The 14,756-nt window shown below is 37.2% G+C and overlaps 1 protein-coding gene across 4 annotated transcripts; it reads left to right on the forward strand.

The window, feature by feature from the left end:
* The first annotated feature begins 965 nt into the window (after positions 1-965).
* On the forward strand, positions 966-14,196 carry LOC113868826 (zeaxanthin epoxidase, chloroplastic-like). 4 transcript variants are annotated; one of them, XM_027504751.1, is made up of 17 exons: positions 966-1,078; positions 1,165-1,706; positions 2,612-2,774; positions 2,935-3,009; positions 3,340-3,440; positions 3,556-3,671; positions 9,977-10,188; positions 10,769-10,860; positions 11,167-11,281; positions 11,371-11,474; positions 11,747-11,792; positions 11,919-11,983; positions 12,092-12,178; positions 12,456-12,510; positions 12,598-12,686; positions 12,770-12,857; positions 13,384-13,569. In XM_027504751.1, the coding sequence occupies exons 2-17, from the start codon at positions 1,180-1,182 to the stop codon at positions 13,462-13,464; spliced, it is 2,016 nt and encodes a 671-aa protein (XP_027360552.1). In that variant the 5' UTR covers positions 966-1,078; positions 1,165-1,179; the 3' UTR covers positions 13,465-13,569. The 4 variants fall into 4 exon arrangements, with proteins under 4 accessions (XP_027360552.1, XP_027360551.1, XP_027360550.1 ...); XM_027504750.1 differs by having other exon boundaries at positions 12,770-12,854; XM_027504749.1 differs by adding an exon at positions 13,893-14,196 and having other exon boundaries at positions 1,047-1,706; positions 12,770-12,854; positions 13,384-13,458.
* The last annotated feature ends 560 nt before the right edge of the window (positions 14,197-14,756 follow it).

A 14,756-nucleotide genomic window follows, 5' to 3' on the forward strand; every position in this document is an offset into this window, starting at 1 on the left:
AACTAAATGTTTAAGATTTAGATTTCAATCTAAATGAAAAAAATAAGATGTTAATTTTAATATTAAAAAGTAACACCAAAAACATATTATGCACCAAATTTTAATGTGTTTAATAAAATAAAGAGTAATAATACACTATAATGTAACGCGTGTAAAGATTAACACATGACACTGATTATTTTTATTCAATATTTTTTAAACACTATTAAATTTACTTAATTTAATATTTTAAAATTACATTGTTATGATTTTTAACAAATAATAATATGTTTTTCGTTGAATGTGCAATCAACATTTCCTTTGTTATAGAAACAAGTTATATCTCGTATAAGTATAAAATTTAAATATTTATATTTTTAATAATTTTTTATAGAATATAGTATTAAAAAATTTAATCTTTTAATTATTTTACATTATTTTTATAATTATATATATATATATAATTTTATTATTTAAATATTTATAAATATATTATTTAAAATTTGATATTTATTTATATAATTTTAAGATATAATAATTATGTACCTTAGAGAATTATTTACGCATTGAATATAAAAAAAAAATCAGTTTAGTTTTTCTGCCAAAGAAAAAAAATGTTCAAATGAGTCCCGTGAGTTTTGCCTCTTATTTATAAAGTTGGCGTAAAAAACTAATGCATTTAGCACGGAGACAAAACATTAACAATTTCTTAACACGTCTCCTTAAAAGCATTTATATTATTAATTTCACTGTAGTTGCATTTATTGAATACATTTTTGGCAATGGAGGTGGGTATAGACGTTAGATTTATCATTAAAAAAATGTGAATATTTTAATCATGCGGTGGGAACCAATCCATGAGATTAATGTTACGTGGGTGAGCTTATAGGATAGAGCCACCTATACCACATTTGGTTCCAAAATCGAGAATCTTTGTCATATGAATCTGGCCAATGGCCACTGAGTTCACTCACAAAGTGCCACATGGCTTCATCTTCTCCATCATTGGTGATCTACATGTCAAACATTTTCTCCTCTTGTCTCCAACACCAAGCAGCTGCAACACCACACCACTTTTGCTTTGCTTTGTTTATTCCTTGTTAGTGCTTCCTTCCTCCTTTTTTATATTCATGCATTGCCTTCTCTCGTTGACTCTTATTGTTTATGCATTGTTTTCTTCCACACCAATTGGCTTCAACAATGGCTTCTACCTTGTCTTGCAACTCTTTCAACCCCTCAATGGCAGTTTTCTCGAGAACCCTTTTCTCAATTCCTATGTATAAAGAGCTTTCACTGCATGTTTCACCTTGCGTTAGCTATGGAAGCAGAAAAACGAGGCAAAGGAAGGAACTGGTGCCGGTCAAAGCAACTGTGGCTGAGGCACCTCCAAGTGCTTCAAAGTCAACACAAACTGTGGCTAAGAATGGTGAGGATGAAGATCAAGCCCCTCAGAAGAAGAAGCTTCGAGTGCTTGTGGCTGGTGGAGGGATTGGTGGCTTGGTTTTTGCTTTGGCTGCAAAGAGGAAGGGGTTTGAGGTAGTGGTGTTTGAGAAGGATATGAGTGCTATAAGAGGGGAGGGGCAGTATAGGGGTCCAATTCAGATTCAAAGCAATGCTTTGGCTGCTTTGGAAGCTATAGATTTGGAGGTTGCTGAAGAAGTCATGAGAGTTGGTTGCATCACGGGTGATAGAATCAATGGGCTTGTGGACGGGGTTTCTGGGTCTTGGTAAGTTAAAATTAAATTATTTATCTTCCTGTCTTGGCATGAGATACTGATTGGTACTAGCAGACCATCAAAATTAAATTATTTAGTTTCAATTTACTTTAATGTTTTGTGTTCACTGAAACTTTAGTGTACATATTTTAGGAACAGATGATGTATCTGATTTGGCATCTTGTTTTATATCTGTTTGACGAGATTGAGTGGCGTGATGGTACCGTCTTGTTTAGTAAGAAACTTGTGGTAAAACAGAAACTTTGAAATTTAACTGCAGCAGGTGAATGTTTGGCTAATTCAGAGGAGCCAATGCAATGCAAATTCTGAAGCTTGACCGACTGGCTTATTCAGGGGTGCGAATGCTTCGGAAATTCTGATGCTTGACAATGTTTATGTCAGTGATTATAGTAAAAAAAAATTAGTATCATCGTGTTTGCCTGTGGGATTGATTAAAATCTTTGGAGTCTTGGTCTGTGATAGCTGATACTCTACCTTTACAGAACATTGCATAAGTCTGATATGACATGTATTTTCTGTTTCATTAACTTAAAGTTACACATGAAAAAATTGCTCAACACTGAGAATTCTAGTTTTGGAATTGTTGTGAGAACCTGTGAGCAGTACTGGACGAGTTTGTTAGTTCCATGCACAAACTAAAGTAATTGCTCGCAGAATTTACTTATAATGATAATCCTTTATTTGTAATAATGATAAAAGTATGTAAGAATAGGATAACACAGGATCCAGAATTTGCACAGAGGTGTTCTTTTAGTGTAAATCAGCAATTCTTTCTCAAACAAGAATCTTTCTTCCTTCAATTATTTTATATAGATTGAAGATGTTTTCTATAGTTTAATTTACATAATTTTAGTATGCACTATGATTACCGTGAATTGATATATGGTTGGCATTAGGTACATCAAGTTTGATACATTCACCCCTGCAGTGGAGCGCGGGCTTCCAGTCACAAGAGTTATTAGTCGAATGGCTTTACAAGAAATCCTTGCCCGTGCAGTTGGGGAAGAAGCCATTATGAATGACAGTAATGTTGTTGATTTTGTTGATCATGGAGACAAGGTAATTAAAGAAAAGTTTTAAGTTCAAGATTCTCCTGATATTGTTATCATAGGTATTTTTTAAAGCTTTTCTGTCTTTCTTCAAGAAAATGCAATGGCAGACTAATGTGATTAAATATTGTTTGGTTTATTACTTGGGTCATCCCATATTTCAATTGCAGGTAACAGTGGAGCTGGAGAATGGTCAGAAATATGATGGAGATCTCTTGGTTGGAGCAGATGGGATATGGTCCAAGGTCTTATTAAATTTTCTTTGATTTGAAGCTTTTCTGGTTAGCGAATTATTTTCTCTTTGAAGTAATTCATGCCTACTTAACGAGTATAGTTGAGTGCTTCAGTGGAATTCACACAGTTTCTTATGCTAGAAATATCCTTCTAGAAAAAGCAGGTCATATTGTCATAATATGTTTGATGTGTGTGCACATGTGAACTTGCTTTTCAGCTTTGTTCTTCCTTTTAGAACCTAGAAGTACTGAACTCTTTATGTCATTCTGTTCGTAGAGAGTCTTAATGATCGTAAATACTGCTTCTTAACATAGTCTTAAATGGTATTATTTTGTGAATAGGTGAGGAAAAAGTTATTTGGGCCAACAGATGCTACTTACTCTGGCTATACTTGTTACACTGGTATTGCAGATTTTGTGCCAGCTGACATTGAATCTGTTGGGTAAGTTGGCTATGATTCATCTCTTGTATGCCTATTTCTCCAAATTTATCAACATTTTTTTTGTTAATCTTACTTATATTGTATTGAGAAGCTTACTTCAATTTCCCTATGGAAGGTACCGAGTATTTTTAGGACACAAACAATATTTTGTATCTTCAGATGTTGGTTCTGGAAAGATGCAATGGTATGCATTTCACCAAGAACCTGCTGGTGGTGCTGATATCCCCAATGGTATGTGATCTTAATGTGTTCGAGATTTGACATCTGTCAGGCACAGCCTCTGCAGATTAAATTTTCTTCGTGCTCTGTTTATAATCATGGCATAAAATTTGAATTTTTTAATCTTGACTTCTAGATAACTGATCGTGACTTTGAATATACAGAAGAAAAAGGAATTGATTCAAAAGTCCCATACTGGGAAACAAATTTCAACTATTGTGATATTGGAAAATCAATTAATGAGTAACACACTAATTATGCTGAGATTATCTATTGATTGCATTTTGTTAAAATACAAAGATGTACCTAAATGCCACTTAATCACATTCTACACTAGACTCTCTTTTTTGGTTGCTGACATTTTCGCTATATCCGTGTGCGCTGTGAATATGAAGAATAGTTTATAATTGTAGAACTTGGGTATGGAAGATGATAGGATACTGAGTAGGGGCAGTAGTATAAAAGAGAGTGATGAACCTGCAGAAGGAGAATTAGTGAGGCCCAAGGTGTGGCAGTTTTACACAAAGAGGAAAAGGGTGGGCCCTTCAACTAATGATTAATTAGTTAGAAGGGTATGACGTGTTATGGGGGGAGAATATAAGGGGAGAGATTGTATTGGGAGAGGTATGTTGATGGTGAGTTAGTTAGAGGAGAGATAGTCTCTGGAGGAGTCACTGACTTTAGAAAAGCTATGAATACATTGTAGAGCATTTTTGCTCATTCATACGCATTCAATATTATATAGTACTATCGTTTGATCATATTTTTTGCTCTGTCATCTGTTCCTATTATTGGTCCGACTTGCCAGATTCGCGAGGGAGGAGCTAGCGAAGTAGTCCATGCCCCCAAAAATGACTGATTGGGTGGAGGCGTTAAAGGAGAGAATGGCAACAATGGAAGTTTCGATGAGACAATCTCTGGTGGAATTCTGTCTATCTATCTTAGAGGAGTTTTCTAAGCTACGTTCTAGTCGTGATTCAGCATTTTTTGAGACGGAGTCATTGTCAGAATATCGAATGGCGGTGAAGAAGGTAGAATTACCAGCGTTCGATGGTACTAATCCCGTTGGTTAGATTACTCGAGCTGAAACATACTTTGAGGTCATTGGCGAAATTAAGTATGGAGGGGCCAACCATTCATTGGTTGGTTCAACCTCCTTTAAGAGTCAGTTGATCAATTGACTTGGACAAAATTAAAACAAGAGATGATTGGACGGTATGGGGGGCGGATGAGTGAGAATCCATTTGAGGAATCGAGGGACCTAACGTAAACGGGATGTGTGGAGGAACACTTAGCAGAGTTTGAATTCATCCTATCGCAGGTGCAGAGATTACCCGAGGAACAATACCTAGGGTATTTCATGGGCGGTTTAAAGCCTGATATTCGGATACGCGTTTGCACTTATAATCTGTTAAGTCGTCTTTATGCTATGTGGTTGGTACGTGATGTTGAAGCAAAGCTATACGAAGACGCTGTTCCGTGTGGTGGAGCTCCACGAGGATGGAAGGGAAACAGAGAATGGGTCTTTGGTGTTGTGGATAAAGGTGGATCTAGGCTGGGTCAAACTTTACAAGAAGGAAAGAGTGGAAGTAGGCTTGACCCAAGTTGGGGTGCGCATAGCAGTGGCCCACGTTGGCGAGGTTACTTGACGGGTAGTGTGACGCAGACAAAGTCTCGTAACTCTGTTCCGCAAGGCAATCGCGCCTCCTATGATCGATTGTCAACTACAGATCGGAGTAGGGGCATTAGACACCTGCCCTACGCAGAGTTGATGAATCGCAAGGCTTAAGGTTTATGTTTTAGGTATGGAGAAAAATATCACCCCTTACACCAGTGCTCGGAGCACCAGTTGCAACTGGTGATTTTAGGAGATGACAAAGCAATTAATGAGGCCGGCGAGGTGATAGCCATTGAAGCTAAGGAAGAAGATCACGAGCCCACTTTAGATTGCAACGCTATGGGGATGTTTGGGGCAGTGGCGACGAAGCAAAGGAAGGGAACTGCTCCTTATACGTTGCGCCTAGAAGGAAAAGTCAACGGTGTTTCGCTGTTGGTGCTTATTGACAGTGGAGCCAGTCATAATTTCATATCGCCATAGGTGGTAATAGCACTGGCGTTGGAGGTAGAACTAGGAAAATCCATGGGAGTGCGATTAGGGGACGGACATCGAGTTTCCACTACTGGTAAATGTAAACAAGTGAAAATTATGTTGGGTGAATTTTCTACTGTAGCAGCACCATATATATTGGAGTTGGGCAATTTGGATATGATACTGGGGGTCGTTTGGCTGCAGAGGTTTGGGAGAGTTACGTTTGACTGGGAACATATGACTCTTAGTTTTTGTCGGAAAGGACAGTGGGTGGAATTACAAGGTCAGAAACTAGATTTTGACAGAAAACATGCGAATGTGGTGGCTCTGTTACAGAGCTTGATAAAGGACGATGTAAAAGAGGGAGAAATAAGGTGTGAACAGGGCTGCCTCCCCCTGGAGATGTGTCACATGTCATTGAACTGCACTGTGAGGCTGGACCGATAAATGTGCGGCCTTACCGTTATCCGTATCACCAAAAAGAGGAAATTGAGAAGCAAGTGGACAAAATGCTTAAGCAGGGAATTATTAGGCGCAGTTCTAGTTCTTTCTCTAGTCCAATGATTTTAGTAAAGAAGAAAGATGCATCATGGTGCATGTGTGTGGACTACTAAGAGCTGAATAAAGTCACAGTTCCAGATAAGTATCCCATTCAGGTAGTAGAAGAATTATTAGATAAATTATATGATGCTACTTACTTCTCTAAATTGGACTTAAAATCAGGGTACCATCAAATACGTATGAGGGAGGAAGATGTCCATAAAACAGCCTTTAAGACGCATGATGGGCACTATGAATATTTGGTTATGCCATTTGGGCTAACCAATGCTCCAGCCACTTTTCAATCCACCATGAACCATATTTTTAAACCTTACTTGAGAAAATTTGTGTTGATATCTTTTGACGATATCTTGGTGTATAGCAGGGGATGGGTTGAGCATTTGAAGCATTTAAAGGCTGTTTTGCAACTATTGGAAGAACAACACTTTGTGGTCAATCAAAAAAAGTGTGTTTGGAAGTAGGCAAATGGAGTATCTTGGTCATTTGATTTCGAATCAAGGAATAGTTGTTGATTCTACGAAAATTCAGTGGTAGAGTAGCCAATTCCGCACAATGTTAAAGGCGTAAGGGGGTTCCTCGGTTTGACTGAGTATTATAGAAAATTTATTAAAGGGTATGGCAAAATTGCTGAACCATTAGGAAGTAGCTCATTAACTCTTTAGCAACAAACAACAAGCAACTAGCTACAGTTCCCTACGGGGCTATTACATCTTTTCCCTCCAAGGGAGCTCCATGGCAACAACAACTCTCCTCCCTCCTTCCCCTCTCCTGGAGCCTCGGAATCAGATCCTTTCCTTTATATTTATTTTAAGCCTTGACCTCCATTTAGTCTAAATCGTTCTCTATTTTCTTGCACACTGCCACGGACTCACGGGCTTTGGTTGATTGCTGAATGAAAGTGGATAAGCAAAGTGAAAAGAAGGGGCTCTCGAGGAGCAGCCACTCTCGGAACGAGCGAGTAAGAGAGCAGCGGATCTAGTACTGCCCCGAGAGTAGCACACAAAGGCGAACCTAGTTGCTTGTTGTTTATTGCTAAGGAGTTAATGAGCTACTTCCTAATCCAGTGAGTGATCCTCGGGTGAGGAGCACGAACGATAAAGGGATTGGTAGTTTAAAAACATACCTTTTATTATCTTATCTTTTTAAACCGTAGTAATTCATTGTTGCAGCTGATTCACTATCTCGTGTATGTGAAGAAGGGGAATTACTGGAGATAGTCACAATGCCAATTTGGTTACAGGGGCAGCAAATACAAGAGGAATGCAATGCTGACCCTTTTCTTCAAAAGGTGGTGAGTGACTTGCAACAAGGTGCTACTTCTCACCATGGATTTAGTTTACAGCAAGGGGTATTGATGTACAAAGGAAGATTGGTTATTTCAGCAAAGTCACCTCTTATTCCTCATGTTTTGGAGGAATTTCATTCATCTCCTGCTGGTGGCCATTCTGGGTTTTTGATAACCTATAAAAGACTGGCTGGAAATCTATATTGGGTGGGCATGAAGAAAAAAGTGCAGGATTTCGTGAAAAACTGTGATATTTGCCAGCGCCATAACTATGTTGCCACCTCCCCAGCAGGGTTGTTACAGCCCTTGCCTAAATGTGAGGGATTTGAAGCTATATTTGTGGTGATGGATCGGTTATCTAAGTGTGGACATTTCATACTCTTCAAACACCCTTATACAGCAAGAAAAGTAGTTGAAGTGTTTGCTAAAGAAGTGGTTAGGCTTCACGGCATACCCCACTCAATTGTCAGTGATCGAGATCCATTGTTCATGAGTATTCTGGCAGGAGCTGTTCCGTTTGCAGGGAACCACGTTGAAGATGAGTTTTGTCATCCGGAGATCGATGGTCAAACGGAAGTGGTGAATAGATGTTTAGAAGCTTATCTTAGATGTTTTGTGTCAAAGCAGCCCAAAAATTGGTCATATTGGGTACCATGGGCAGAATTGTGGTACAATACCACATTTCTTGCATCCATGGGCAAAACTCCTTTTGAAGTAGTTTATGGAAAGACACCCCCTCCATTGGTGCGATTTTTCCAAGGGGAAACAAAGGTGGAAGCGGTGGCAGCTGAGTTAGTGGACTGAGATGAGGCCCTCCGACAATTACAATATCATTTATTGCATGCTCAACAACAAATGAAGAAGTTTGCGGATAAGAAAAGAAGATTCATGGAATTTGAAGTTGGGGAATGGGTGTTTGTTAAGCTGCGTCCTCATAGGCAGCAAACTGTAGCACGGAGAATTAAAATCCAAAATTAGCTCTGCAATATTATGGGCCTTTCCTGATAGTAGCACGAATTGGTTCTGTTTCCTATAAACTGCAGCTACCAGTTCATCCTATTTTTCATATTTCTCAGCTTAAGAAAGTTGTTGGTGACTATACTGTTGAACCTGCATTACCAGCAGAGTTAGATGTTAACCCAGCTGACATGGAAGAATCTGAATCCGTGTTAGCATGCAGGGAATTTCTTCTAGCAGGTCAAGTGATTAAACAATGGCTCCTTAAATGGAAAGGCAGGTTTGTTGATGACACTACTTGGGAGGATGAAATGTTATTCTGTGGACAATTTCCTTGGCTGCACCTTGAGGACAAGGCTGCTGTTATAGAGGCGGGCAATGATAGGATACTGAGTAAGGGCAGTAGTATAAAAAAGAGTGATGGGCCTGTAGAAGGAGAATTAGTGAGGCCCAAGGTGTGGCAGGTTTACATGTGGAGGAAGAAGGTGGGCCCTTCAACTAATGATTAGTTAGTTAGAAGGGTATGACGTGTTATGGGGAGAGAATATAAGGGGAGAGATTGTATTGGGAGATGTATGTTGAGGGTTAGTTAGTTAGAGGAGAGATAGTCTCTGGAGGAGTCATTGACTCTGAAAAATCTATGAATATATTATAGAGCATTTTTGCTCATTCATACGCATTCAATACTATACAGTACTGTCGTTTGATCATATTTTTTGCTTTGTCATCTGTTCCTATTAGAAGATAACTAAAGGACACTTTATTAAGTCAGCAATGGAGTACTTGTAACAAGAGAAATGACACAAGCAGTAGAATAATAACACCTGGAATTCAAAAAAATAACAACTAGATGAGAGATACTTAAATTTTTTATACCTGAGCAGTGCTTGCTGACTTGCAATTTTCCATTTCTGTATTTCTTCAAAACTTCCTTTGCACGCATACTTTGTGTAGTAAGTTATACATCTATTGCTTCTCTCCAACTAGAGAGTTTTACCATTTCCTTAAATTCTGCAAGCACAAATACAGAAACACTACATCTTTCATGAAATCCAAAAGCAATGAAATGCCTCTCATAGGCTCATCATCAATGTTCTACTCCTCAATGGTCTTGCACTCTGAAAATTTCCTTGCTTGTTAGATAAGCAATGAATTTGTAGAATTTGTATTCCTTATCTTCAGAGCAGGCAAACTAAGTCTCAGCAAAATAAAAAAATAACTCAACTCTTGTTCTATCAAGTTGATATTGAGATGAAGATTGCCAATCAGATTGACTAGGTTTGGTTACAGCAATTTTGGTATTGGAAATATAGAAATTTGATGACTGAAAAAAAAGAGATTTATCTTTATCTTTTCATGATTGCTCATGAAAAAAAAATTATAAATTTTGTCATATCTAACTTCTGAATTCGTTCTGCATGGCAGGAAAAAAGGAAAGGCTGCTTAAGATTTTTGAGGGCTGGAGTGATAACGTAATAGATTTGATACTTGCTACAGAAGAAGAGGAAATTCTTCGACGAGACATATATGACAGGACACCAACTCTGACATGGGGAAAGGGCCATGTCACCTTGCTTGGTGATTCTATCCATGCCATGCAACCAAATATGGGCCAAGGAGGATGCATGGCTATTGAGGTATTTTAATAGACTGTTAACAATTAATTGTAAGAGTAGCATTTAATGACTAATGCCATACCCAACATCTTACCATGACAACTCCATGAGGTTTATATGTTTCTTTCATATTTTCTTTTTTTGGCTATTCTTCCCCTCTCAGTGAAATATGACTTTATTCTTCAGTTAACTTCAGCAGTTTCAAACATATTCAGACCTATTAAATATTGTTAAAGTTTTCCAGGCTTTAATGAAACGTGAATTTATCTTTATTCTTCAGTTAGTTCAGCAATTCCATTCATATTTGGAATTGGAACTAACACATAGTTATCTGGTTTTCTGGGCTTAGGTATTTTACATATTTTTTTTACTTTATGCTTGTTTTTCTATATTTTTATTATTATTATTTTCTTCCCAAGGCTGTAGAAATAGCCAACTTTATCTATGCCACCCACATATATATGCCGAATTAACAAAAAATGCATAAAATTAAAATATCCCTTGTTGAGCCGATGGGCATCAAACAAAGTCAAAACTTACTGTGGAACGCTCAAACAATGTGGTGAAGAACCTTTCTAACTGGCTTCTTTTATCACTACAGGACAGTTATCAACTTGCATGGGAGTTGGACAAAGCATGGCGGCAAAGTATAAAATCAGGCTCTCCAATTGACATTGATTCTTCCTTAAAGAGGTTACAAGTCATTCACTTCTTAAATGTGCTAACGAATGCCGGATTTGAATCCAAATCTGTTTAATTAATAACAAGCACCAGACTTCTAAAACTTGTGAGATGGAGGCAAAGCCTTAAGAAATGATCAGAGCAAGTGATATAAAAATATAATGTTGTTGTTGCTCAATATGACCAGAGATGCTTGCATATCTCAGCCAAATGGTGCAGTAGTTGATCATACACCATTAGCAAATTGGATGATTTGATTATAAATCTCTTTGCTGACTTAGCACCTGTCTCTTGCCCCCTTTCCATTGTTGCTTTCAGCTATGAGAGAGAGAGAAGATTACGAGTTGCCGTCATTCATGGAATGGCTAGAATGGCTGCTTTGATGGCTTCCACCTACAAGGCATATCTGGGAGTTGGTCTTGGGCCTTTAGAGGTAAAAAATGTGAGAATATAAAGAAAATGTGAAGATGACACTTCAGATTGATATGCTGTCCAACAATACGTGATTGCTTTCCATTGCAGTTTTTGACCCAGTTTCGCATACCACATCCTGGAAGAGTTGGAGGAAGGTTTTTTATTGACAAGATGATGCCTTTGATGTTGAACTGGGTCTTAGGTGGCAATAGGTAATTATGAAAGCCCTCATTTCTTTGCTATTAACTTTCTTTTGTCTTGAATTATTGCTGTTGATATCCCTGGATGGAGCTATTCTTCTTATCCAATGGCTCACTTCAAATTAGCATTGGTAGCGGACTGATAATAGTGAAAAATAACTTCGTGCTTTTGTCTTGGTGTAGATAAGAATTGGAAATATTTTACACAATTAAACCCTCGCAAAAGTGTGCAATTTTACTTCCATCGTGTACTTAAAACATGAAAAATGGTGCTACTTTTGCAGCTCCAAACTTGAAGGTAGACCAGTAAGTTGCAGGCTCTCAGACAAAGTATGTGGCTCAAATACAGTTACTTTTGTACTTTGTTACTAAAAAGAAATGGTAGCTGGTCTTTTATTGGTCATGTCTGTTAGATTTTGTTGTGATCTGGATATTGGCGTTTGATTATTTATGAAGGCAAATGACCAGTTACACAGATGGTTTGAAGATGATGATGCACTTGAGCGTTCCATTAACGGAGAGTAAGTCTTTGATCCAATATGAATGAATATCATCCTTTGGATATTTCCTCCTTTATAGTCTATATAGATCACATAACTGCTGTGTCCATCTTTCTTGTTGAATTTTAGATGGATTTTATTTCCATGTGGAGATGAAGCAGGTCTTTCAAGACCTATATGTTTGACTCAAGATGAGATGAAACCCTGCATAATTGGGTATGCCTTCAGTTGCACCTACTCACAAATTACAATGTAGCCACATAATCGTATGTTCTGTCTGATAATATATTAGTTATTCAATGAATTATAAGTTAAATAGGAATGTGTTGGGAAGCCATTTTGAATTTTTTTAGATTAATGAAAATCTTACACACACCAATTAGATTTTGGACAAGTGTATTAGTGTGTGCTGTTCATTCTCGGTCATCACAGAAAATGTTTTCTTTTCTTACTCTCAACCCATCTGCTGACACATTCATTACTTCATTTGCAGGAGCACGCAGCAAAAAGACCATCCAGGCAGTTCAATTGTAATACCTTTACCCCAGGTAACAAATTATCATGACTTGAATTAAACATGGTCTCACTCATAATGGTCTTCAACACATGATGCAACAAAGTTTCTCTTTTTAAAGGTTTCTCAAGTGCATGCTCGAATTAACTATAAGGATGGTGCCTTCTTCTTGACTGATCTGCGGAGTCAACATGGCACCTGGATCACTAAGTACGTAAAAGATGTGTATATTATTTTATGTAATTTTAATCCTTGAAAATGTATATTTAATTTCTTTCTCATCATATTTTCAGCAATGAAGGAAGACGGTACAGGGTACCTACAACTTATCCTGCCCGTGTCCATCCATCTGATGTGATTGAATTTGGTTCTGATAAGGTGGTAAATTGTCCCTATAAAGTACCTTATACATACATATTGGACATTTGTGTCTTCACTGTCTTCTAAAGCTTTTAATATAAATGGGTGCATGCCAAAAAGGAAGAGTAACCTTTTTCACTTCAAACCACTTTTTTACTAATCTTCTAACTCTGGCGCCTCCTTCCACTTCCCAGCTTTATTATGTGTTTTTGGTCAACTCTGCTTTATTAGTTTGGCAGGTCTGCAGGGAGGCTTTGAAGTGGCCTATTGGGCCTAGATTTATATTCTGGGTCCAGAACATAGTTTTGTTCACATCTTCAGTCCATTTGACCAAAAATATGATATCTTCAGTCCATATCATACTTAAATGCAAACTTACTTTAATCGGAATGTCATTATCATACTTAAAGAATCGGTTAGTACCTGTAAATATCATTATGTGACATAAATCTTTTATGTATTAGTCAAAATGTCCTTGCCTGAAAATATGCCACTTTGCTTCAAATATTGCATGATTTACAGTGCTGAGCATCTAAGTAATTTGCAGGCTTCATATCGTGTTAAGGTGACAAGATCTGCTCCAAGAGAATCTGAAAACGAAGGAACAAAATTTTTTCAAGAAGTATGATCATGATTCTGTTCAGTCGCAATTTGTCCTCTAAGTTACAGAGAAGTTGTACAGTACAAAAATCGGGGCCATGTAACCAACATATGCATTCTTTTAGTGCAGAGTATTATATAACAATGCCAATCATTTAGGATCTGAACATTTTTTACCAAATTTTGATGGTGATATAGGGAATGAAATTGTATATTTACTGATACAAGAAAGGAAAATTCAATCTCTTTTTCACTCTTCTTGGTTTGGATATATGTGTCTTTTACTTGAACAAGCTTAGCAAAATTCATGACAAATCTATAAGGCTAATTTGATTTTAGAACGGATGGTGGGTCGTATATTTCAACCTAATGTTGTTGAAAATGATATGTTTCATCATGACTTGACATGAGCAAAGTGTTATATGTATAATTCTCACCTCTTTTTTTTTTTTTCAGACAAAGGTAGCCACTAACATTTTTATGATCAATGAGATGTCACTATTTCTAGGATTCTTTCCTGGATAAAGATTGTCATTATAGAATGGTATCTCATTTCATCTTCACACGGTTGCGCGGTTTCCAATCCTGCGAGTAGTATTATTTTGAAGAAACTGTTAAGAGCAATTATTCAGCAAACTGGGCCCAGATTTTTTTTTGTGTCCATGAGCAGGGGCACACCTTATATCAAGTAATGATGTTATTTTCATATATTCACATTCACATATTTGTAACATACTATGAAATCAATGACTTGTTTCATTGCACTCCAATTTTTTTCAAACGGTCAACGATTTTGTGCGGATAGTTATTTTTTTTATGATGTTTTTGACTTGTGTATGTATGTCCTGGCTGGGCTCTGTAACCAAACAAATTTTGGGTATGTCAGGTGTTGAGCCTGCAGTCCGTAACTCACTTCTTTTGTTCTTCCGAATAATAGGATAGGTTTTGGACCCAACAAAACAAAAGAAACATAGGATAGGTTGAAGCTCCAAACATTTGTCCTATTGTCGTTATGTATTATTTCATAACTATCCTTCGAAGAATTGGAACTTATAATTATAATTAATCAGTGATATTATTGCTATAATGTAAAGATGGTCTAGGGGGGAAAAAATTGAAATCAAATGTCACCTATGTTCGTAGACCTTTACAATTTGTATCACGTGGGATTGGTGGTAGGGAGGCTTCTGTTCAATTTTTTAACATGATAAATAGTGTAAAAAAAATGTTTACATCAGTTTCTATGATTGTTTTTAAGCAGTTAAAAGTAGTATATTTAAAAAAAAAACAATTATTATGTAAAAAATATAAAAATCTAGT

The sequence above is a fragment of the Abrus precatorius genome, unplaced genomic scaffold (genome assembly GCF_003935025.1).
Source record: "Abrus precatorius isolate BTA unplaced genomic scaffold, Abrus_2018 Scaffold6, whole genome shotgun sequence".
NCBI classification, from domain to species: domain Eukaryota; kingdom Viridiplantae; phylum Streptophyta; class Magnoliopsida; order Fabales; family Fabaceae; genus Abrus; species Abrus precatorius.